The 25,370-nt window shown below is 41.7% G+C and overlaps 1 protein-coding gene across 1 annotated transcript in view; it reads left to right on the top strand.

Moving 5' to 3' along the window:
* The first annotated feature begins 14,937 nt into the window (after window positions 1-14,937).
* Window positions 14,938-25,370, top strand: part of TMEM132C (transmembrane protein 132C) — a 201,797-nt gene continuing 191,364 nt past the window's right edge. The window contains exon 1 of the mRNA XM_027652327.1: window positions 14,938-15,017. Coding sequence (XP_027508128.1) covers window positions 14,972-15,017 — 46 coding nt within the window. The 5' untranslated portion in view covers window positions 14,938-14,971. The remainder of the gene's footprint in view (window positions 15,018-25,370) is intronic.

Genomic DNA, 25,370 nt, shown 5'->3' with positions numbered 1-25,370 from the left:
CAAGTAGATAAACTAATTAAGAAGAGCTTTAAATCTCATGTCAGGGTCTGAAGATTTGAGGAGCTACACCTAGAAAATGGTATTGGTCTATTAGTAAATATCAAGGACATTTTTTCCCAGCTTTGTTAAATGCTTCCATTAGCAGAAAGTGTATTATTTTGCAGTCAGAAGGGTGTTACCTTTTAGTTGTGTGACAACAATAATAAATCCATCCCCTTCTAAGAGCATTTATCAGGTAATGATGGTACTTTAATAAATAACAATGAGCTCTTTATTCAACAGTACATAAAACATAACTAGAATTTTGTTTAATGACTCATAACAGTAATTCCTTATTTTGCTGCCTTTTTTTTTTTTTTTGGCAATTCCCTGACCTATTGTCCCCGTTATCCATAAGATACTTATGTGTAATCCTTAAGAAGTGAGATTTATCATCATGTCTTTGAAGTACAAAGGATCACAAGCCTCTTTCCTGATGGCTAAGATATATTTTTCAAGTCAAAGCACAATTTTTAAGTGTTTCTTTTCTTGTTCACATACCACCAATGTCACTGTACTGTGCACACAATAATTTACCAGTGCTCCCCATCTGTAGGATGGGAGCACAAGGCAAGGGAGATCTTTAAGCTTTCCTTTGTGATTTGCCTGTTGCTTGTGAGCTCTCAGTGTGCTGTGAACTAAATAACTCTGTGCTCTGCCTGGTATCTCAGACATTATCCACGTCTCTGGCAATTACTGACTTTTTAAAAAAGTAATTTCTGTATTAGAAAATTAGATGTCTTTTCTAGAGTGACAAGAAACTTCATGTGATACCAATACTGTAATATCTCCAAAGCACTTCTTAGTGCAAAATCGCTTGCAGAAAGGCTTCCAGAGATAATATAGAGGTCAGCAAGACCCTCTGTCTGCATGGAATTATCTGGGAATATCAGTTTTCCAGGAAACTGATTCAAGATATGGGAAGTACAACAAAAGAAAATATTCTTTTGAATGTAATGAACTTTGGGCAAATACTGCTGACCTAGAAAGAGTGTCCACATCAGAAAAATCACACTTAGGAACTGACAGCAAAGGTACCAGGCTTGAAAAGCAAGATCTGAAGGAAGGAGTATATTTGTTTGCTTCATTTGGAAGAGATCCTTCCCATTCTAGAGGAGCTCACATGTTGATTAAAGCACAGAGGAACAGTTTGGCCAGAAATCCTGCTATACCAACATGAGGGGGACAACTCAACACCCCACTTCCCACACCCAGTAGGGAAGCTGGGAAAAAAAGGGAACAGCAATGGCCCCAGGCAAACTAAAGGTTTCTGGGGATTGGTTCTCCACAAAGCAGTGACAGCTTTAGCTTTTGAAAAACGGGAAGGGATGGTCAAATGGTTTCACCAGTCCCACTTTCTCTAGAGACTGTGAGAGGAATCCAAGCCTACTGCTGCTCTTGCTAGTGGAAGATACAAGGGAAGAAAATTAGTAAAATGGGCATCCAGAGTGATGTTTTGGAAATCTTATGTTGTCTGATTGCTGAATTCTTCTGGCCTCTCTGCAGCTGTAGTTCTGTATAGAAGCTGCTAAGCTGCAGTGTTATGAGCAAAGGTTTAACAAAGGATAGCCTGGAATCTATTTATTTCCATCTGCAAATTTATACATCTTTCTATTCAAATTTGCATAATGAAAAGTATATTAGAATCCAGATGCTCATAGGCTTGGAGGGACGAATTTTGATGCCTCAGTTACAGACCTGAACTGCTGTGTTGGAGAGTCAATGAAAAGTCTTCCCTCCCTGAAGTGAACTCTGTCCTGGCATTTTAGTGTTTTTCAGTTCTCGTCAAACAAAATTCCTCATTTCATTATTTGAGGACTTTTCTTCAGCAATCCCTGCTTTTCTAAAAGGTCTGAGCAAACAATCTGTGATCCAGCAGTGACGAGAACAGCACACAGGAAGGCATTTCCAGTCCAAAGCTTGTAAACAATCATAATCTCACATTCCCCAAGAACAACACAACATATTTGCAGACCTCCGTTCATCTTAGGTCCAAGGAGGCAACCCAGGCTTTTGGCTCCATCCTTGCAGTTAGAAACAGGACCAGGTTTCCAATCAGTTTTATCTGACATATGAGGTGGTCTTCTAGAAAGTATTTGACTTCCCTGCTTCTCCTTCACTTTTTACACTTTTTAATTAGGTTGTATTCTCAACTTGCCAACTGCCAGCTGAAGTGGAACCTCAGTCTTGGTCAGGATCATTAATCACAGTATAAGAAAAAAGGCATGTTAGTAAAATTTAATAATATTTCCACCACACCCACTCACGCAGTACAGATCTTAACCTATTAGTAATCTCATTTTCTTAGATCCCAAACTTGCATCTTTCAGAGTGGAAATGTATCAGGATAAGATTTTAAATAAGTTCTAAATGTAACGATGAAATTGGGTTTTGTCCTTTTCCTCAGTAGTCAAAGACTACAATGATTCACTCCATTTTTAATGAAGTCCAACACTTACCACATCAAAAGGTTTGGTAATATTGCAATGGAAGCTTCATTTTTGCTCAGTCCCATTGTAGCAGGATATCAGCAGCAGTATTTTCAGACTGACACACTCTGGGGGCAAGAGCTCTTTGGATTTGCTCTTGTTGACTTCCAGTTACAGGTTTTTTTCTTAATTCACTTTTACAAACTCTACCAGGGTGCAAGATCATGTCAGTATTTACCGATGTCACACACTCCCACTCCAGGTTATGGTTCAGACATTTGGCAGGTCTACCCTTCTTTTACCCCTCTTTTGAGTCCTTTACCTTCCAATTTGCTAAACCCACACTCTTTCCCCCCAGAGATTACAGCAGGTGTTCACAGGACCACAAAAGCTCCATGTGGCTGAACAGAAGTTGTCCTTGAATAGAATTTGGTTGCAGCATAAGGATCATGGCATGGAAACTTTGGGAATTGGTATTCCAAACCAGCTCTTGAAACAGCAGATTTGGACCATTTTATTCTCTTTGCATTTTTCCAGTTAATACCGGAAAGAATATTTTGTGACCTCCCTGGTAAGTCATAAGCTTTGCAAAACTCCAGTCGTGGGACATAAGTCAGAATGTTTTTTTCAGATATAGTATTTGATAAATTAGTTCATATGTTTGCACAGCTTTTTGTATAAACATTTTGGTGGCTGTTCCAGCCCATATTTTGTTATCACTCTGTTACCCCAAAACCCCTGTTCTTTTTGTATCTTTTTATTACTCAGATGGAGCAATATCACATTCTGATTTTGTAACACGCTGTATATTCTGCGCGGGCGTGAGAATTATTAGAGAAGCTGTTCCTCGTTTGAATTCCCTCAGCCAGAAAATATTATTTGTTCAACAAAGTAATGAATTTTAGTATAATAAAACAGCATTTGCTCATCGTTTTACTAATGGCTGGTGTTTCCAACGCGAGAGAAAACAACCGCATGTGGAAAATACAAGCAAGCCTCGAGTTGCTTAAAACAACCATCTCAGCATCAGAAAACGAGTGGAGCTTTTAAAAATCCCATTCTTTACGTGGAGCTGTACGACAGGGCCCTCTGCCGTGCGAGTCCTGGTAGGAATGGCAAAACCAGCCAGGCAGGAAAATCCTCCTCCCTTTAGTGCCCGCGGTGGAAGCTGCACAACTGGCGCGTTAGGCTTTCACTGCGGTTTAAGGACCTTTCTCGGAGCAAGAGGCAAGTGGGCGCTATTTACCGCTCACTCCGGGCTCCTAAAAAGGTCAGGCAGATCGCCTAACCCTGTCAGGTGGCAAAGCCATCTGGCTCGATCTCGAGCTGTTCTGATTTCTGTTTCATAAACTAAACTCCCCAGTCCCTTGAAAGAGAGACAATGGCCTTTTCAATGGCCTGAGCTCTTTCACCCTTTGTTGCTCTGTTTAAATAATATATGTCCCTTTGGTCTTTTGGCAAGAATGCTTGACCTTGTAAATGTGACCATTCACGGTGCTCTGTGGTGCTGGAATGTGCTTTCATAATACTCGAAGGCTTCTTTATATTATCTAAGGCAAATGTTTGTTTATGAAAGTTGAACTAAAACATTCTCATGATCAAAAGAGAAATGAAAAGGCACCTGGAATGCACAGTAAAAAGATCCCTCCTAAGAGGAAACTTCTCTTGTTTCAGCTACTGTTCTGAGTCCAATTAGGACAGATGAAAACATTTCTCTCACTTAACTCTGAAATTAGAAAAGGAACAGAAACCATATTAAAAAAAAATAAAATCACAATTAATATCCTGACTAATTTGCTCTCCTGTATTTGTGAACTGCTGATACACTGCTGCCAACAATTATATTAGTCCATTAAAACAGTGGCAGCAAGGACTCTGGTGACCTGTCCTTGTGCCCTGGGGTACAGTTCCACAGGCAGCCTCACAACCTGCTGTACCTGAAAGGTACAAACCTGCTTCTTTTTCCCTTTTTCTCTGCTTCTGCCTTCTCATCTGCTCACAGCTGCCTCCCTTGCACTGCCTATGGTGCTTTTTTGGAATCTTCACCGAATTGGTTTAATTTGTCAGACAAGCAGAAAATGATTTGCATTTTCTTTATCAGCTTTTTTTTCCCTGCTGCTCACGTGGACTAAAACATTTTGGGGGGGGGAGGGGGGGGGCACTGAACACCAACCTCAGTGCAAGAGAACCAGGAGGGACAGTCAGTGAGGAGGTAAAGAAAAGCAGTGGAGCTGGTACAAAAATATGGTGGGAAACAAAGACATGGGCTGTAAGTTGCTGTTCTTCAGGATGTGAGGAGACAGGGGCTGCTGCAGCTGCAAGGAGGAGTCAACTCTTCTGCTCCCTTTCCCACCACTCACCCAGCCTCAGCTTTCCTCCTGCTGCAGCCACAGCCAGACAGCACAACCAGAGCAGGTGGCAGGGCTGGGGCTGCACCCCCAACAACCAGTTCCCTGTCCAGTGCAAACCTATGGTTTTCCTTTTCCACTTTAAAATACTGCTCTGTGTGGTCCCTGAGTCAATGCATCAAAATTCTTCCTCTCTCTTTCTACTCCTCCACCCTATTTTTCCCCAGTTAGAGCCAATTAAAAGTGTGACCTAGAAGAAAGTCCTTAAGGACCGTAGAGCCTGTGCAGCTTCTCACTTTGAATTGCCATTAAGCTTGTTAATAAAGCACTGTAGGTAATAATAACCCCAGCTGGAATTTCTTAAAAGGTATAGGCACTTCTCACTATCATCAGCTAAACCAAATAAAATTTCCTTTCCCTCACATGGCTGTTTTATGGGATTTGTGTTATTTATATTAAGCAGCTACCTAAATGCTCAGACCGATAGCTTAAGCAGGGGATTTTTTTTTTCTCTTCTGTTAATATCAAATACATTCATTTGTTCACTGAAATACAGCTCTGATATTCCTGGCACTTTAGATTGAATCTACATTAAATAAAACTCTTTATAACATGACTGAAGTGTGGTCTTGGAACAACACATGCACAATTTTGAAATTACTCTCCCCAGTGTTGACAATTGCTAAGGCTGAGAAATGAAGCTGGAAGAAGATTAAAGGTAATTATGCTCTATTCTACTCTTCATCTGAAATTCAGAACTAGCCCTAACTGCTATAGCACCTACAAGCTTCATGACAGAATCTCTGCAGTACCTGAAAGGAAAAGCTACTTGCTGTGATGTGGAGCACTGTTTCACAGAGAAACTTAGGTCTAAGTTCTTTTTAATTTGGAACCCAAATGGAACTGAGATGCTGAAATGTATTTTGAGGGTTTTTTTTAATCAAACCTATCAAATTAACAGAAGTTGGGTAGCTAAGAAAGGTGGACAAAACAATAAACCAGCAAGATCTGGTTTGGTTTGGCCATTTAAGCTGTGAGCACAGGAAATTCAGCAGAATGTGATGTTAAAATCATTGCCACCCTTCAGAAGGAAAGAGCTTTTGTGAATGAAATGACTGACTAGAATATCTGACTGATATTCTAGAACACTTCAGACCTGCTATTGTCCTTGTAAGTCAGGAGGTGGATTTTATAGAGATTTTTGGAGAACAAGGTTGGTATTTCTACCTTCTAAGGAGAAAGAAAGGGACATTAAAAATATCTAGTGACTGTTCTGTCAAGCTAAAACATCACTTCAGGAGACTGAGCTGCTTTTTGTAACCATGAAGGCTGATGTATCTGCTGCTAAGGAGGGAAGCACAGACAGACTTACACCCCCTCAGGAGTTTCTGTGGATCTCAGGGCATGTTATAAGTGTATGTCACCACTCTGGGGATGTCAGAGGCCAAAAACCATCCACAAATATTTAATAGGAACATAATAAATAGTCCCTGGCTCATCTGTAGAGTCATATTGCCTTTTGTTTTTAATCAAAATTCTAATTATGGTAACGGTGATGGTGGTTTCTGCAAGAAATGTTCAGGGCTGGCTGTTGTCCAGCAGCTGAGTTCTCTACAGCTTCTCGCCTGAAGTTTGTCCCTTACTTTAACATCCTTCCCTCAGTGCCAGTGATATCTATGTGACACTTGCAAATCAAAACACATCCAGCTTCCTTCTGATGTTCATCTAAGTTAGTCTGGAGGCATATTTGTTGAGAGCTCAGCATGGACAGTTACCACCATTTTCTTTTTCTTCTCCTTCTCATTATGAAACTTGGTCCTTTTCAGGTTCATGTAAATAATGAGATAAAATTGCAGAGTAGTTTAGATTGAGAGAGACCTCTGGAGGCCATCTAACACAAGGCCTGAGACATTATGAGTCATATCTGAGGTGATTTCAGCATTTCTGCAGTCAAGCAGAATGCTCTGGTAGGACTTCATAGTGTGTTTCAGGCCTTAAATTAAAGAACAATAAAATGGCTGAACAGTGAACTCTGTAGAGTGAACTGAATTTTCAAATTTTTTAATCTCTGGAGACATTCATAAGGTATGGCTTAGTTCTACAGTTGCTTCATTTTATGACATAATTCAGGCACTTAGAGGAAGTTTTTGAAAGTTAATAGGCAAATCAAAGTCTTTGGAACCTTCAGAAGAGCCAAGAAGCTGCAACAAAACAGTTTCTGCAGCATATGCATATGTTTCTTAAAACCTGTCTAGATAGATATCCTAATCCATTAGATGCCTGAACAGGTTTTTTTAATACTTCCTCAGTCCTGTTTATCTGTGGTTTGTTGTTTTGTTGCTTTTTTTTTTTCCTAATCTTCCCTAACATAGGCAAGAGTCAGCACTTGTATACTAAAAAGACAGCTGTAATCTAAAGTGCCATTAAAAAATCTATTTGCTGCAAATTTCCTTCCTTTGATTGGGAAAAAACAATAAAAACACGCAGAAGTAACATCTAAAAGTTCCTGCTCCTTGCTAGATTACTATTAATTTTTAACTAGGACTATTTAATTGCATCTTCACCAATTTACAACAGTTATTGGCTGCAGCAATCAAACAGCTCCTGAAGCAATTTGAAGTATTATACTCTTGTAAGACCGTGTTTGTTTTGCAACGTTTTCTTTATAAACTAATATGCATTAGTTTGGAACATTATCCCCATCAGCCTTGGGGACTGTTGAAAAGCAGTAGTTATATGAAAGATTGAATTTCAGCATTTCAGGTCCTATTATGCCGGGTAATTAAACGAGAGCCTCCGCTAATTGTGCTGCATCAAAGCCTGACAATGCCTGGGAAGAAAGCGGCGCGTTCCATTCATTAAGCAAGGATAATATGCTTGTTATGACCGAATAATCCATCACGATCGGGGGAGTGGGTTCGGCGGGAACGGGACGCGGCGATTCCCGAAGCGCTCCCGGCGCGGCCGCGGGGAAACCGCGCGCTCCTCGGCACCAGGGGGAGCTGCGGGCACTGGGAACTCATCCCGGGATACCCAAACCCAGCCCGGGAAACCCAGCCCGGGATACCCAGCCCGGGAAACCCAGCCCGGGGACATCCCCTCATCCCAAACCTCGGGATACAACACCTCCAGAGCGACCCCGCGCTCAAACCCGCCCCCAAGGAGATTGTCCCCCCCGCTCACTGCCCGGGAACACGTCGTGGATGTGACCGCGCCACCACCGGCACAGCGGGCCGGGGATGCTGGGACGAGACTCCAGGGACCGGTGATTGTCACCACGGGTTCAAAAGCGAGGGGCTGAACTCCAGCTCAGTGTCACGGGGTTCACCCGGATTAGCAATTTAGCCACTTTGAAGTGGATATCCTTTTCCAGGGTGCAGCCCTGCAACAGATGCGACTCGAGCATTTCAAAGCAATTCCAGCAGGGAAGTGGCAAACGCTTTTGCGATATTAGGCAGAATTTTTGTTTCTTAAGTTAGTAAGTACATGTGAAGGCAACTAATTGTCTTAAAACCGAAAGCAGGAGGTTAATTCACATTGCAGAAAACGTGCTGCAGTGCTCCATACTTATTAAATCCCACCTCAGGCACATGGTGTGACTCTTGGGGATGGTCCTGTGCATGGCCAGCAGTTGGACTCAATGATCCTTGGGGGTCCCTTCCAATTTAGCAGATTCTACTTTATGCAAATAAATATAAGAGAATGACTAAGAGGGATCAAAACCACTTGTGGATGGATTGTTCCAAAAGTTATTCATTATATGTAAGTGCTACAATATATACACATGAAAAATGCTATATAAGACACAGACATTACTGGTTTATAGATTTCCATTGCAGTAGAATCTACAGCTCATAATTAGTCCAGCATGGTCCTTCCCAAGAGTATTTAGTCCCAGGTTATAATACTTGGATAAAACAAAGAAACAAAGAGAAGAATCATTACAGATGAAAAAAAAAAATACTGCCAGGGATTTCAGTAAGTATTTGCTTTATAAAAACAAATACTTAGTCTTGGCTTTGTTCAAATTCTGCCATATTTTCTCAAATGATGAAGTCATATTAGTGTTTTATGTCTCTGGAAGCTATTCCCAAATATTATTGGTAACTGAGTATTTGCTACAAGTGTGGATGCCTTGAAATCTGACCATTATAATACAGTTATCACAGTTTTGGAATTAAAACAATTAAGGATCATGGCATCACTAATTATATATAAAACCACTGGTATTTGGCCTTAGAATAGGTACCAGATTTGTGGATGCTCAAAAACATAGATGGGTTTAAAAAAGAATTGGAGAAATTCAGGGGAGAGTAATACATCAAAGATATTGATACAACTGTTGGCTTGGGAATTCTCTGAGCTTCAAATCCCCAGAACCCAGGAAAGAACCATCACTGCACACTTTTCCTCATGTACTCTTCCCAGGGCATCTGGTTTTGGCCACTGCCAGAAACAAGCCAGGTGACCCTTTGGTCTGACTCAGTGCAGCTCACACTGCTACAGAGATTCTTGGCACACTGAGGAAAAAAGAACAAACTCTTCAAAAATTCCAGATATTGAAAATTTTGGAAGAGATTTTGTGTGCACATAATTTTTTTATATAAGTGCAGAAATTAAATTTGCTTCCAGCTAATGGCATGACTTTTCTACAGCTGATGTGTGAGGTGAAGCCTTTGCAACCCGAAATTCAAGTGCTGAAAAGGTTCACAGATCCAGATATGTTTTGTGTCAAATGCTCCATTTTAAGGGATATGCCCTTTACCTTGTTGTTGGTTTCATGGATCTGTTTCCAAGAAGCTTCTCATTGATAAATTTGGCAAATGGTGGAGTTCGAGGGAAGATACTTCTAAACTTGCTTTACTAAACTTACTGTGAATAGAATTAGACTCTAAATACCTAAAACCATGCTAGCCACATGGCATTTTGTCTCCATTGCTACCAAAATTTACCTCATTTTGGGAGCAGGGTCAAATGGTGGGACAGAAGTCCACATATTTAATCCCTTTGATATCAGTGATCGAATATTTACTGGGTTTCTGTACACTCATTTGCATTTTGAGGAGTGGTCTTCTGGTCAAAAAAAGTCACCTCTTCAGATCTAGAGCTGAAGGATCTGCACCCATGGCACCCCTAACTTTTGATCCATGCAGCAGATACATATTGTGTACTAGGAAAGAGCACAGCCAGGTGAGCTGGTTCCTTTTACAAACAACGGTCTCTTGGGATCCCAAGTCCCTGTTAAAAACATTTGTCAACCAAAGAGATGACAATGGCAGGCACTGTGGTAGAAAAACACATTTCAGATGTACTGAATATGAAGCCAGGCCATGCTGTCTGCATTCAGCACGAGTGACGAACTGTGAGAGATACAAGTTATATCTCTATTACAAGGATAGATGCTGACACTGAAGTGTAATAAAATCATTTTAAATGGCAATACTCCTAACTGCAAAACAAAGCACAGGAGACAGAAGAGAGATGGTAATGCACCCAGGTACAAGGATGGGATAAAACTGAATGCTGAATATTTTTTTGTTCTATTCCTTTATGTGCCTTCAGATCTCTGGCAGAATTTGGGGTGCACCCCTCTCCCTTTCCTTCTGTTGGAGTCCTGTACACAGGACAACACAGAATGTAATTCCAGTATGGACACTCACAGTGAAGGGGCCACAATCACACTCCAAGGATTTAACATTCTATATTTAAAGAGAACGTGTTATGAAAAGCATAATTCAGAATAATTACAAACGAGTGAGCAGAGGGGCACACATTAAATGAGAAAGCTATTTATTCACTTAGCCCTAATAATTTAAAGAATGGTAGAATATATATGTAGCTTTTTCCTCTATGAGTCCACACACAAACTACACGGTGTCATTACACACATAAGGACACTGAGGGAGGGTAGGTGACTTGTCTGAGGTCACACTGAAAGACAGAGTCATGTGTATGATGTAGTGCCCTGATAACAATACATGGCAAACCAAAACTGAGAATGAGTTAAATGTGTCTGTGGGTAACAGGCCCAGCCAGAGTTAAATGATCACATCCAAACCCACTCCCATGTATCGAGGGCAATCCTTGGATTTGGCTCCATTACAGAGTACTGGCCAAAGATTACTTTTCATTACACAATGATTAAAATCAAGGTTACAGACTGCAGTGTCTATTATACTCAAGCATGTCACGAGAGCTAAACTGCTGCAACATCACAATCCCAACACCTGTTTTCTGAAGTCCTATCAGGTTATTCCTTCTGATACACTTTTGCTTCCAGTCCAGTCTTGGGGTTGGTTGACAGTTTTTCGATTTTCTTTTGATATATTGAAAATCTGCCCAGCACAAAATTTAGTCATTTTTTTCCCCTTAAACCTCCAGGTTTCCATGTTAAGAGAATAAAATTTTGTACTTCAACTATTTTCCATTTTATGATGACCATTATACATCCCAGGTGCCATATGAGACAACTTTATAGCTTTTGCCCTCCCTTACAAAAAAATAGCAATTTGGACAGCTGTAAGTACCCATTGTAACGCTCAACCACCTACACAAAGTGTTACTTCTCAAAGTATATGATCATGTTTTCACATGAGAAATGCTGGTGAGATACATCTGAGGCACAGAACTTCTGCAAGGATGCAATGGGTGCATCGACAGAACACAAACTGCACAAAGCACCTCAGTGCCAGGCTTGGAGAGCTCCATTACCAACTGCTACCTGCACATGGAAATAGGAGCTTTGGTTTGATGGATTTTTCTTTCTGCTTTCATTTTTTTAGCAGTGGGCCAGTGAATTGGCACGTGACTCCCAACACCGTGGTTGGCAAAATATAAAGAGGGGGCTGTGAGAGAACTCAAAGGTTGCATTTTCAGCCTAAAGTACATTATATGGTACATTTGAAAGTATTTGGAGGCTTCCTGATCCTAAGAAGTCAACTCTGGCCCAGTGCCACTCTCCTTGCTCCTGATCATGTTCCTTATTTCCTTACATTTATTGCAGGGAATAGACCACATGTAAGACTGAAAATGTTGGGGTTGCACATTAAAAGTCATGAGAGCCCATAAAGACTTCAAAACTTAAACTCCTGAGATTCTTGTAGAACTACACTAAAAGTATCTCTTGATGAAATCTTTACTACAAGTCAAACCCCCAAAAATTGTGACAAAATCTATGGAAAATTAAGTTACGTGCTATTCAAAATTAAGTTCATGCTGTTAATTTGCTACATTCAAGAGAAATGCCTTGAAACATCATTACTAAGATGTGCTGAAGTCTAGGGCTAAACTAGTGGTAAAAATCACTGGAAACTAAAATCCCTAACTAATTCCCTTTATTCACTTGAGTAACCCTTTGACAAGGTAAGACCTGGACTTGGGGATGAAATTTCCATAAACTTCAGTGTGAACAGAATCAAACTCTTAGGACCAAATTCCTCTCCATTCATGTTCTCTATTTTCTGCAAACTAACCTGAAAGTCAACTGGATAATCTGAGGAGCAGCATAATAATCACCATCAATAAAATGTCAGAATCTAACTTTAAACCCACAAACCCACTCTGGAGCCACAGAACATCACAAAAATCCAAACAGATTCAGGATTGCAAATACTTTATCATATAGAGAATGCCTTTGCCTACACGTTTAGAGACATAATTTGGCCTGTATCAAAGGTAAGTAATGACATTTTCTGTATTATTTCATCTCAGTATTACAGTTTCCTTTTCCAGGACTCCTTATATCCTCTCCCCTGCCTTCAGATACTTCTCTGTTTTTGTGTTTGGTGTTAATTGTGCTGTTGCCATAAATTGTTCACAGCAACCCATATATTTAATTACAGATGCATTAAGAAATAAATTCATGTGGGATCTTTGAATCTGAGTGTGATTTGTGTACTTAACTCCTTCGGGTCCCTTTGAAAATGCAAACCTAAATAAATCATCTTAGGCAGAGCTTGTATTGAAAATTCTGGTACTGAATTACTGTATCTACAATGACAGGAAATCAAATTTCAAAGGAATAAGAATAGTTGTAGCAAAACCTATTATGTCCAGACTTCTTTACCATTTTTATCACCTTGTTATCTGACTTCTACCTCTTATCCATAAAAGTCTCTGCCAATGGGTTCAATGTGCAACTTCCAAAACTTTCTTCAGAGCATGTTATGCAAATAACACCAACACTCCAGTTTGGACTTGTTAAATACAACCTCTATTATCTGTCAGCATTTCTGAATAATCTCATGCTCCATCCATTTATACGATACTGAAATTTTCTTCACAATTCAAAGCCATTGGTAGTTTATGAATGATGACAGGATTGGGTTTTGGTCCCTTAGTAAAAAGTGCCTTGGAAAGAAATAGCATTTCTTGTCACTGCCTCTACTTTCCCTTATAAATGAGATGAATTGTCTACATTATCTCCAACTTCGAGTGCAGGACATAAATGTTTGATAGCTGCTGTGTTTTACTGTCGACTGCTGGATTCTTATACTTAAACTCATCTAACAAATATTTGTAGTGTCTAGCAAAATCTACCATCAAGCAGACGAGACCGAAGCTGCTACACATTTTGGAATGAGTTTTCACCAAGAAATGCTTCTTTACATTCTCGTGAGAGAAACTATGTTAAAATTGCATCCATATGATATCCTTTTTCTGCTTTTGCCACATTTAAATTAGCTGCCACTGACAATAAAATAAGGTAAACCAATGTACAAAGCACACTCCTGAAAAAGTTCTCTGCAGTTCCTCCTTGGAAAAACTCTGTGTTTAGGCACTCTTTCTTGGCTTGGCTTATTGAACTGGGAATAATGTCTTGCACGAACAACAGCCTTTCAAGAATCAGATAAAATATGTTTTATTCATTTTATTTAGGGTAATATCTAATGATAAACTTTGACACCTGTTTCAAGAGCTGACTACAGATAGAGGTTCCCTCACTGATTTTGAATGATTAGCCAGCCTCAGAGGACTGGCTGTATTTGCCTGAAGGATCGGAGCCCAGTTCCTCAGGATAAAAGCAGCAGATTGTAAAATATGCCACCATTTTAAGGTGTTGCTTTGTCATAGAGTGTGTGTTTGTGTGTTGTTTCCCTACGTAGGTGATTTCTGCACTCAGAACCTCCTAGACTACAGTATTTCAAATACTTGCTACTTCTTGCTAACCTGCCCCTTGCTTGCTGTGTGCCACAGCTGCAGTAAATATTATTAAAAGTATGTTTACAGTTAGGCCACAAATATTTACACTTCCGCCGGGAGAAAGAGATGCCAGCTGAAGTTATCCAGGATACTCAAGGGAAAGCATGAAATTAAATGAATAGGGATGAAAACACTGCCTGCGATTTCCCTTTAGAAGATGGAACTGAATATGTGCACAAAAAAAGCAAAACAGGAGTGCGAGGAGGCGATGGCAGGGCTGGGTGGAACACAGGTGGGCCAACCTGGTTCGCAGTGGGTTTCCCTCTCTCTGGAGGGAAACGCTCACAGTGAGGGCTCGTGTTTTGACGGGGCTCTTTTCTTTCGGTTTTCTCTTTTTTACTGTACGTCGCTTTCCAGCAGGGCCGAGGGAAGCGGGAGCGCAGGGCTGTGGCGGTGATGCCAAGGAGGAACCTCTCCCCTCCTCAGGGTCAGGGCTCCCCATCCTGCCGTGCCCGCTGGGCAGGAGCCCCTCATCCCCCGGCGCTCTGAGCCGCTGTCTCACCTCATCACCGGTGCCGGGTCCCGCTCCATCGCTCCCGCAGTCCCCGTCCCCTCACGCCCCCTGAGGGTGGGGCCCGGCTGTGCCCCCTCCCTCCAGCCGTCCCTCCCTCAATCCGCTGCGAGAAAAGTGTTGGGAGCGCGGCGCGGCCGCGGCCCCGCAGACGGGCGGGGAGGGCGCTCGGGGCTCGGCGGGGCAGCGCGGCCGGGGGGACGCGGCTCCCGGACCTTCCCCCCGCTCGTGAAACTTTTTCCCGGGGAGCGCCAGCGGTGCCCGGGGCACCCTCGGGGCGCTGCCGGTCATGGGCACTGCCCGGGGGTAGCGCGGGCGGCGGGGCCGGCGCGGGCTGCGGGCGGAGCGCGGCGATGGCGCGGGCGGCGGGAGCGCGGAGCTAACGGAGGAGGAGCCCCCGGAGCCCCCCGGGCCGCGCCGGGACCTGCCCGCGGCCCCTCGGCATGGCGGGGGCTGCCAGGATGCTGCTCGGAGCGCTGCTCTGCGGAGGTAAGCGGGGGCTCGGCGGGGAGCGCAGCGCAGGCACCAGTTGATCGCGCACGGGCTGCGGCGGCTGCAACTCCTTCTTCCCGAGCGAAGTGTCTCCTTGCCCGCCGTGCGAACTAAATTGCCCCTTCCTTCTCTATCCCCTCGCCTCTTCCTTTAAATGCTGCCGCTGGCTCTGCTTTGATTTCTTGTGCTGTGTTTTGAAATTTCGCTGCCCACCCCTCCCGCCCCCCCCGCCCTCCAATTTTCTCCCTCTCCTGTTTATTTTAACCATGTAAGCTTCCCTTTGACTAAGATGAGAAGCGGGGAAAGTTTCCGTTCTCTCATCCTGAACGATGGTGATATTTGCAGATGCATCTTAATGACTGCGTTGTGTTAAAGGAGCTTCTCTGTGGGAAGGGGCGTCCCAGTCCCAGCTTGGAACTGAATTTGGGGAGCGGTGAAAGCTCCAGGAGCGGTGCATGACAGTGTTTAGGAATAGCCTCCTTTGAATTATACCGGAGTTGTGCGGTGGTAGCTCCAGAGCCTGAATAGAAGCCCTGTCACCTGGACTGGACCAGGTGTTTGTTATCTTGATTAAAGGGACAGCTGAGGAGCATGTTTGGCTTAACAGAGAGGTCATTTGAATGATCTGCTGGCTTTTCTCATGGCTGAACTTCTGTGATCAGAGAGTCCCTTTGACAAAGGGAAATCTTCTCTGAAGTGATTCAGGGATGCAAATAGTGCATGATCCCAATAGGGGTTTCTGTGCATAGTAGAAGGTGACTGCTGTGTCTCAACACTTCTTGTTTTCTTGCTCAGACGGTGATGGTTGTGGATATTTTATTAAAACATGCCCTTCTCCTTCTTTTCAGGGGGGTGGGGGGCATGTTGGTGGAAACTTATTAAGCTATCTGCAATTCCTGCTGTCGTTGCCATTCTTAGGAATAAAAAAAATAATTTTGCCTTTTATCCTGCTGGTATTAGTGGTGCTCTTTGACTGCCGTAAGACGATTACTCCTAAAAGACTCTTCATTGTTTAGTTTGGTCCAGTCCTGCCAACCTCTCTCCCAGGGTAGTTGATTGTAGAGGCAGCCGTGAGAGATACGGAAGTATCTCAAGAGTGAAGCAAGAGCGGAATCAGTAGCAATTCATAAAGGGACTTTTCCCACCCCAGTCGGCAGGGAAAACAAAGTACTTGGCAGAAAATTGCATGGCCTCTTAATGCCGGTCATTTTAATGTACATTAAAATTAATGGCCGTCCCGGTGACTTGACGGTGCTCTGAAAGTGCTGATGTGAAGAATCTGAAACTCGGGTCTCTGTTTTGATTGCTGTAGCCTGGAGGTGAGAATTATATCAGCTCCCTGCTCACCTTCAGAGACTGCACGGGATTAAGGTTTGTAAAGAGAGTCTGGCATTTTCTGGGGCAGCTTTGACAGTCACAAATGCATCCTCTCCAATAAGGGTTTGCATTAGACTTAATATATGAATATTTTCTTTCTGAAAATATTAGTATAAGAGAAATAGGACGTTATGCTGCTTCTTAAAGGTGGGAGAAAGTGCTACAGTGGGAATTCATAAGCAACCCAGCCTCCTCAAGCCGTTTCTCCCTGCTGGAACCTGGGTCAGCGTTGACCCAGCCATGCTGTAAAGAAGTCAGGAGTGGTGCCCCAGCCAAGCCCTGCCAGCAGCTGCTTCTCGGGGCTTGGGGGCTGTGCTCTGTGAGAATAAAAGAGAAAATATTACTTTCCTTGAGGGAAGAAAAGCAGAGCTCTCTCAGCATTGCTGGGCACTGTATGATTTCGAAAAGAGCCAGTTAATTAAACTTATTAAATAAGGTGTTTGTATAGTTTCCTTGTGAGGCCTTAACGAGCATTTCATTTGTGCTCCCCTCGTGTATTTGCACTCTCTTTGTTGGTGTGTGAGGATAGGGATTGTTCTGGAGAGCTGAAGTCCAACTAAATGAAAGTCACTTTATAGCTCACAAGCTAAAACGTTTGTAAATGTACTGAGAAACTTACTGTTATAGACAAGTTGTCCTTTGCTATTTAAAGAGCTATATTTACTTCTCTAAACTCATTAGCATCTCCTATCAGGCTTGAATTTCTAAGAAAATTCTCCTGAAATGTTGCCTTAGGCTTCAGTGTGCCATTATGCTGGGGTTATTATCTGGCCAATAATGTTAATTCATTCAAACTCAAGGAAGAAGCTTGGCATTTAATTTAAGCCATGCCCCTAGTCAGACCAGGATGTATAAAAGTCAGTGTGCAAAAGTGCTCTTGCATTTAGGTACAAGCACATGTTTTACATACCAATTATTGGATGCCTGTTCCCTGGTGGAGGGTATGTGTGTGAAATCGTATTTACATAAGTAAATCCCAAGTGTATATATATTCCTTTCAGGAAATGACCTCTTTTCAGCAAAGTGCTAATGCATGTGCTTAAGCCTCTTTATAGCCTATAGGAGGTATTCACGAGCTGGAAGTGAGATTTATTTATTTATTTATTTATTTTAATAGCTTTCTCGAATCAGAGCATAAATGTGAACACAAATGTACAGATTTACTGTGTAATGAATAGATAACTGGAAATCCTCAGTTTCTTATTAGCCGTGAGCTAGAACAAGGCTCACAGAAGCTGGAACTGCAAAATCCAGTAAGCCCTAAAAAAGGGTTTAAGGATGCACAGCCAGAGGATGGATTTGTTTGCACAAGGAGTGTATGTGTGCAAGGAAGTATTGAGCAAAGATGTCAAAGGGGCATGGAGTTATCAGAATTTTGGGTACTGAAGTACTGTTTGAACACAAATGCAAGCACAGCTGTGCATCCAGAGGTTGCTACAACACCTGCCATGGTTCTGCTCTTCTTTGTACCATCCTTGTTTGAGTTACACTGCAGTGGAAGCTGATTGAGGCTCTTCATTTTGAATGTTGGTTCATTCCGATTTTAAATTAATTGAGCAGCGAGGGGTTTTTATATCTTATTTTGGAAGTCCAGTAGCATGGCATACCCTACTGTTATGGAAAACTTCCTAAATTTTCATTTTTTTCCTTAATTTCATCATGTTAGTGCTAGCTAAGAAGCCAGCAGGAACTTGCATTATGTTAAATTGTAGCTGCGTGGAGTTTTTATAAGTGGCTAATATCTCTTCTGGATATAACACTTTCAAAATGGAGATAGAGCTATTAATACTCCAATTTACTTTGTTTTCATGTGTGGTAGTAGATCCTAAAGTTTATTAGGCACTGTACTTACCTAGTAAAATACCCAGCAGTTGTATTGCAAATGGCTGTTCAAGCATGTTTCTAAATGCATGACTGTGGGTTATAAAATGTCATCCCTGTAGTTGCTTTTCTAATGCATAAATATGTGCCTGGCTCTTGAATCAGGGGACTACATATTTGTATGAAATAACATAATAAACAGCAAAACGTTGTGCTTTCTTAAATAGCCAAATATTAGCAAGTATTGACAAACTATGTTGTATTGAGATGAAAGGATGGGGGGTTTATTGTGAATTGGGATTTAGTTGTGTGGTTTTTTACAACTCTACTGACAAAGTAGTGGTTCAGCACCACTGGAAAGGTGACTTGTAAGGAGTAGCCTGAAACTCTCTGAATAATGGCAAACTTGCCAGAAGTGATGGAATACAAACTTTCCTGGGTGGAGTTTTCAAGGTAATGCCCCTCTGCAGGAAATGCCTCAGAGCTGTTTGTCACTGTGTTAGGGTCATGCCTATTTAAGACAGTCAAGACACAAATAAGTGAATGAAAGTCAGAAATCTTCAGAGTATCAGGCCATTGAAGAGGTGTCAGATTTCTCGTGCTGAATCCCAGTTTTCTTCAAGGCTTTGCTAAGCTCTTGAATTTACTCATAAGCTGCATGCAAGTTTGTGCTGCCACACTGAGATCCTGGCAGTGGTTCACATCTGGCAGGCTCCACTAGACGTGTCCCAGCTACTCTGAGAGAGACAAAAAGCTCATTATGATAAAAGATGGAAAATAGCAACAAGTTGAGAGAACTTCAGTGTGTAAAGACGGCGACTGAAAAGCATCTCATAGCGATGCTGGAAAGGCAAACTGAGGATGTAAGAGAAAGCAAACACAGGTTATGGGTGACTTCAAATAATACTTGTCTATCAGTTTGAAGGAGGCATTTACTGTACAGGAGAGAGATCTGATACCAAAGAGGGCAGTGAAAGGCTGTGTAGCAGGAATGGGACCTGTCCTTTACTTTCAGGAGTACCACTGTCTTGCTGGTTTTGTTGGTCATCTCCTCCTTTGTCTCTTACCCACTGTAGTTGTCACTTTGTTGGTGAAGGAGTTGATCCTGGTTTGGCCACTTTGTCCAGTGGGACCTTTCTGATTTGTTTAGTGTCTAAACACCACAGTGATACAAATACAGGTAATATTTTGTGATGCTACAAGGTGTTAACTTCAGGTGCTTGGCTGTAATTTGACTTGTCTGTCCTTCATAGTCATTAGCAATAGCTTCCTGGCCAGAAAAGTTGTTTTTGTCTAGTTCAAACTCTTGTCCTGACTTGCTCTTAGAGGCCTGAATCCTTTATATTTTATTCAGCCTTCCTTACAGACTCAGTACCCTGGCAAAACAGTTTCACAGTGTTCAGCTCTTGAAGCAGTTGTACTGTTTTGTGTTCTGTGGACTGGCTCAGGCTCTAGTGACAGATGTGACCCCTTTGAAACAGGGACGGACAAATGGTGCATTGAAAGTTCAGAGCTTCTGCAGTCTCCTCACTTAGAGGTATCTGGTAAAAGCCTGTGGATGCATCTAAGCTTTGGAAATAATTTCAGTCCAGTAGTGCCTGTGCCTCTTTTAGTTAGCAAATGGAAATACTCTCCCTTTATCTATTTGTTCACATTTTTTTGGGTCAATACACAGCCTCAGGTCACCATTTTTCTTTTCAACTGTATCTAGTGAAATGACCCAGTGAGTCTACTCTTCTATTTTCTTTGCTAGTCTAAAGCATATTAATCTGTTGAGCTTGAATCCCATAAACAAAGTGTCATCCTCATCACTGAAATTACTGGCATCTTTGCAGCACTGGTCAATTAGGGGAACTTTTCTTTAGGGAAGTACATTTTGACTAAGTGGTTCTTTGCCACTACACTTAAGAAATGTGCTGATGTCTTACTATTGCATCAGTGGCATCTTGGGTCAGTAACTTTGTGCTTGGAGACAACCTCTGGTGGCACTTTTTTTTGCTTGAATAAGAGAGATCATGATAATCAGAGTTCCACTGTCATTATCAAAAGCCTTCTCTTACAACTGCAGTTTTAGCAGCTCAGCAGATGTAAACAGCTACACAACTCTTCTTAAGTGGGCACTTTTATTACATACTGCTGTAAGAATTTAACCTGATTTTGCCATCCAGTAGTGTTACAAGTTGCCACGTGTAAAGTCAAACATCTTGGGTTTTTTGTTAGATGTTTCTTCTCACATCATATTTTTCATGTTGTTCTACAATTGTCATAAAGTTTCTATAATTTCATAGAGGTACAATGTGAAATTTTAAATATTTTTATCTTAATCACTTTAATGGCTGTTGCTGCCAAAATTTCTGCTTTTGGTGCTTTTGGTTTTATGTTTTTCTTTAAGACCAGGAATCACCAACCTGCTGCAAGGGGAACCTGTAAGTGACTTGCCCTTTTCAATACCATGAAGCAAACACTGAGCCCCAAAACAGTGCTTAGGATTTTGACATTTCTGTGAAAACTTTGAAGGCAACTAAGAAGGTCAGGGAAAGTTGCTTATTTATGAAAAAAAACCCAACAAGGACTTTGAAAAAAGTTTATGCTTTTGGATGGAAAAAAAGACTTAATGGTCTCCTGAGCACATATAAAAGTCATTTCTCTGTGCCCAAAGAGGAAATCTTAAGTAAATAAAAGGTAAGCTGATATCCCCTGGTGCTGATGCAACACAGGGGTTGGGCCACCAGGTTCTGCTCGTTGGCTGCAACGAGCAGTCACAGAGTGCAGATGTTGAAACATATCCACCAGTACATACAATGTTATTACTTATGTAACTGCTGTATTTTTCTGCTTGATAACAAACACTTTTCAGCTAGGCAGTTCTTCATTTGAAAACACTTTTGAAACTGATATAATTTATGAAACAATTTACTTTGAAAACTGGACCCGCATCCAAAATTTACTTTGATGATTTTATGTTTTGGTGAAGTTAACTGTTTCACATAAAGTTATCGTTTTGACTTCTAGTAGATGTATTCAGATACAAACTGATAATAGTATAGCTACTCTATGAAGCACGTTGATAGTGTTTTTCCATAATATTGTTTTGAAATTGCAAAAATGAACTAACTGCTCTGAAAAGATTTGCCATTCCAAATGACTTTTGAAAAGCATCGTAGCTTTATGTAACAGTTTAATTTTTTTCCCTCTGATTAAGAGTGAAAGTTAACTTCGAAATGTTGGTTTCTGCCCTTGTGAAATTCCATTTTCCAACCAGTCCTGTTGCCTGAGGGTGCTGTTCCTTACCAGCTTGAGCCAATGTAAATTGATGCTGCCAGGTTTCTGCCCGCTCCCAAACTGAGCAACCCTCGTTTTGTGCCAACCTTGGCGTGCCTTTAATTCCTTTGTAAGCTGCTTCAGGGAGATAAAGCACATAAAATACAGTTTTGGGGGTTTTTTTATAAAGGGTAAGTTTGTATCACCTTGGGATCAACTTTACTGCTTGTATAAGCAAGAAGGAGGATGGACCCAGTGGGGGAGGGACAGCAGAACTAAGTTGGCTGCTGCAGCCCAGCCCTTGCAGTGGTATGGCTTTAATTTGTCTGTGGGACCCTCTAGTCAAAAAAAAAAAAAAAAAAAGAGATTGTTCTGGGAATTGCTTACTTTATATATCCAATGCAGGATATTAAACACTGAGAGGTTAGAGAACATGAGAGGCACTCGGTAAACGACGGAGCTTTGATTTCTGAGTTGGATGTTTTTTCTCATTTTGCTGATTCTGTGTCATTTAGAACAAATAAAAGTGAGGCTTGCATTAATATACTGCCATTTCCTCCTGCAGGTAAAATGGACTTTTTGATGCTTAAGATTAAACTATTTTCTTGAATTCAAACCAAACACATGCCATCACCACCCCCTCAACAACAACAACAAAAAAGCCCAAAGCCTGAGTTTCTTGAACTTTTATTACAAACAGGATTGGTAGCACTAGTTATTAGAATTGCCATTAAAAGAGTTAGTTTCTTATAAATTCCCTAACCATTAACTGTTTCAGCTAAAATATTTAGTGCCAGGCATCTGCCTCTGATTGAATACACTTTTTTTCTTTTCCAGAACTTCAGCCAAGAGTTCAGTGGTTTAAAAGAACAGATCTGAAGGGGAAGGAGGAGGGGGAACTCTGGATTTTCCTTTGTTTAAAAATAGTTGCTGACCTCTTGTTAGAGAAGCACTGATACCCTGATGAAACGTGCCAGGAGGAGACTTGCTGAGAAAACAGTCCATGGTGGATTTGATGGGATGTCAAGTTAGCAACATTTGAAAGAATAATTTTGCTTATGACAGGGAAGAAGACTTGATATGTCCTTACAGCCAAAATCTATGAAAATTGCTGTGCACTGGGCATATGCCATGGCAGGGGGAGCTCTGCTCTCCTTGCAATCCACGTGTTCTTCCCAGAATTCTGACCTGGGCAAAGCACGAGAGCTGTGGGCAGGGAGCGTGTCCATCCTTGTGCTGTCCGTGGCCCCTTCCCTTGCTGCAGAGGAGAGTTCTGGAAGAGGAAACTGCTTAATTGGAATAAAGAAAGGAGAAAGTTGAAGCTTAAGGTGGGGAGTGAAATTCAAAAGGGAGAATAGTGCAGGAGAGTGAACGCTGGCAAGGTCAAGAATCAGTTGGGGACTGGTGGGAGAAAGAATCAGGATTTCTGGGTAAGGAGGAAGATGACTGGTTGGGGGAAGGGTGACTATGGAAGGTGGTGTTGGAGGAAAAAGTGAGGATGAGGGTTTGCAGAAGGACAAGAATCTTGGGAGAGAAACACTGAGGAAAGATCAAGGTGGTTTAAAGGAGCATCTTGAGAAGGTGGGGTTGGGGCTGGAGTGACAAAGAGCAGAAATATTGGGGAGCACTTATTGCATTTAGGTCATGTGTTGATGGAAAAAAGGATTCAGGCTTGAACACCATGGGTATAGAGTGTGGGGTTGGGGTTTTGTCAGAGCCTGGGGTGCAGGATGCTTTCCAGGAGCAGTGATGTGTTTTCTGTGGAGGAGAAATAGAGTTGGACAGGTGGGCACAGGCCTTCTGTAGTGACTCCTGCCCCAGTGCCTGAGGAAACTGGGTGGGACCTCCCTCTTGCTGTCAGTGGGTATGGAGCCGGGCCCTACTGCTTTCTGATTTAATTGATGATCTTAATTCTTATCTGCAGCTGAATTACTCTGTCAGTCTTTGTAAAATGCCATGAGATTTGTGTGAAGCCTGACTGACCAGTGGCCTGTATTTACCAGGCTGTTAAAGCATGTTTTGTTCCATACAAATCTCTCATCTCCAGCCATCCCTCTTTTGGTGCTGTGTGTGTGCTGGTGGGAAAAGTAATTATGCCTTATCCACCTTTATTCTTTTAAGCCTGATTCATCTTTGCACAACTTGATGTGTTTGGGTTTTTTTCTTTTCTTTTTAATTTCATATCTCTGTAGAAAGAGCCAGAATGTTTGATTTTTTGCTCTGTAGAATCAAATGGCCTATCACTCAGCTGGCATGAAATAAAGAGTAGCAAATACAATAAATAACTACTGTGGAGAAGGTAATATAGTATTGACTTCTCAATACCTGTTAATTTTCACTGATCAGAACATCAGGGAAGAGGGAGATGGAATTTGGCTGCCCCTTAGTGAGGGTGGAGACCTACTTGTAAATAATATCATCCTAAAAGCTCAGGAGGGTTTCAGTTTTGCAACAGATTTATGTAAAATCTTGTAGAGGATCAATTTGTACTACGCTTTTGTCATATTTCCTGGTAACTTTGTTGTTATTCCTTGCATTTCCACGCTTTCAGTGATGAGTTTAATCTAGGATTTCTTCATCTCCTTTGCTCTTTTGATGGGTGCTCTGAAAGTTGATGTGTTTCACAGCTCCAGGTGTGCAGAATGGAACTTTTTAGATGGAAAAGATGCTTCTCTGTGTGTGTGGCTGTAAGTTGGGATTTGGACTTGTCACACAGCGTAGGGGGAGCACAACTAGAAAAGGCTCTACATTTTCTGGAGACGGTGTCTGTGCCATGAAATGCTTGTTCAGTGAGTTTCTAGGTGACAGGCTTTAGCTCTCATGGCCAAAGGGAGCTGCACATAACCCAAGAGTAAAGCCTGTGCCTCCTGGAAAAGCTGCTGTGACGTTGCATGAGTTTGTGATTGTTCTTGACTGGGTCTCTTGTGTCTATCCCGGTATGTCTTTATTGCATATTTTCAAATCTTAGTCTTCTAGATGACAAAATATATTATTAGAAATAATAAACTGTGTTTTATTTGGCAGAGTGACTAATTGCTGTATTTTCCATCTTTCATAGGTGCTCAAAAAACCCCAGCCTTTTATGAGAAATGTTATTGAACTCATAGTGTTTGAAATGCCTTTGTGCTTCTGTTGTTCATAATTATCCCACTGACAATTCCAGAAAGAAGTCTATCAGAAGAACTCAGAAATAGGGAATGCTCTTCCCACATATTTGTTGAGCATGCCCTCTTGTCTTTCCACCTAGGCAAGAAAAGGTTTATTTTCACGGGAAGAGCAAGGAATTGTAAATAGTCAGTGTTACCTTTTTTCTGTAATTCTCTCCCCAGCTGTCTGTGCAGATGTGAATGCTTAGGTACCATCTCAGATTTAACTTGTTCATCCATCAAGTGGGAATGACTATAGCACTTGATTACCTTTTTGTTATCATATTGTGGATAGGAAAAATATTTTCTTCTTTGGGGTAAATTGCAAGTTCTCTTTGCAATAGTATCTGCTGCTGATTGGATACTGCTGTGGATTATTGCTGTTCAGTTTTACCCAGGAGCAATCTGACCCTGATAGAAGATCAGAATCACATGATGGTGCTCAGCAATTCACTGCAGGTGCTCATTAGTCATATTTTCATATTGATTCCACAAGCTAATGTGTTGTGCTTTGGAATGTCAGCAGACCAGTCGGAGGAATTTTTCCAATTGTATGTGACATAATGGAATTAGGATATTCTCTTTTTTTTCCTTTGGAGTGTCACGAGCAGTCTGGAGATGAAAGGAGGGTGCTGACTGGTCTCGAAAGACAAATGTGGGTCTGGAAATACCTATAGTGGCAGGTCCATCTGGAAGGTCTTTATTGCATTATACCCTTATTCAAAGAAGCAGAACTTCATGGTGT

Source organism: Corapipo altera, unplaced genomic scaffold (genome assembly GCF_003945725.1).
Source record: "Corapipo altera isolate COAL_440 unplaced genomic scaffold, ASM394572v1 67, whole genome shotgun sequence".
NCBI classification, from domain to species: Eukaryota; Metazoa; Chordata; class Aves; order Passeriformes; family Pipridae; genus Corapipo; species Corapipo altera.
This window is presented reverse-complemented; position numbering and strand designations above follow the sequence as displayed.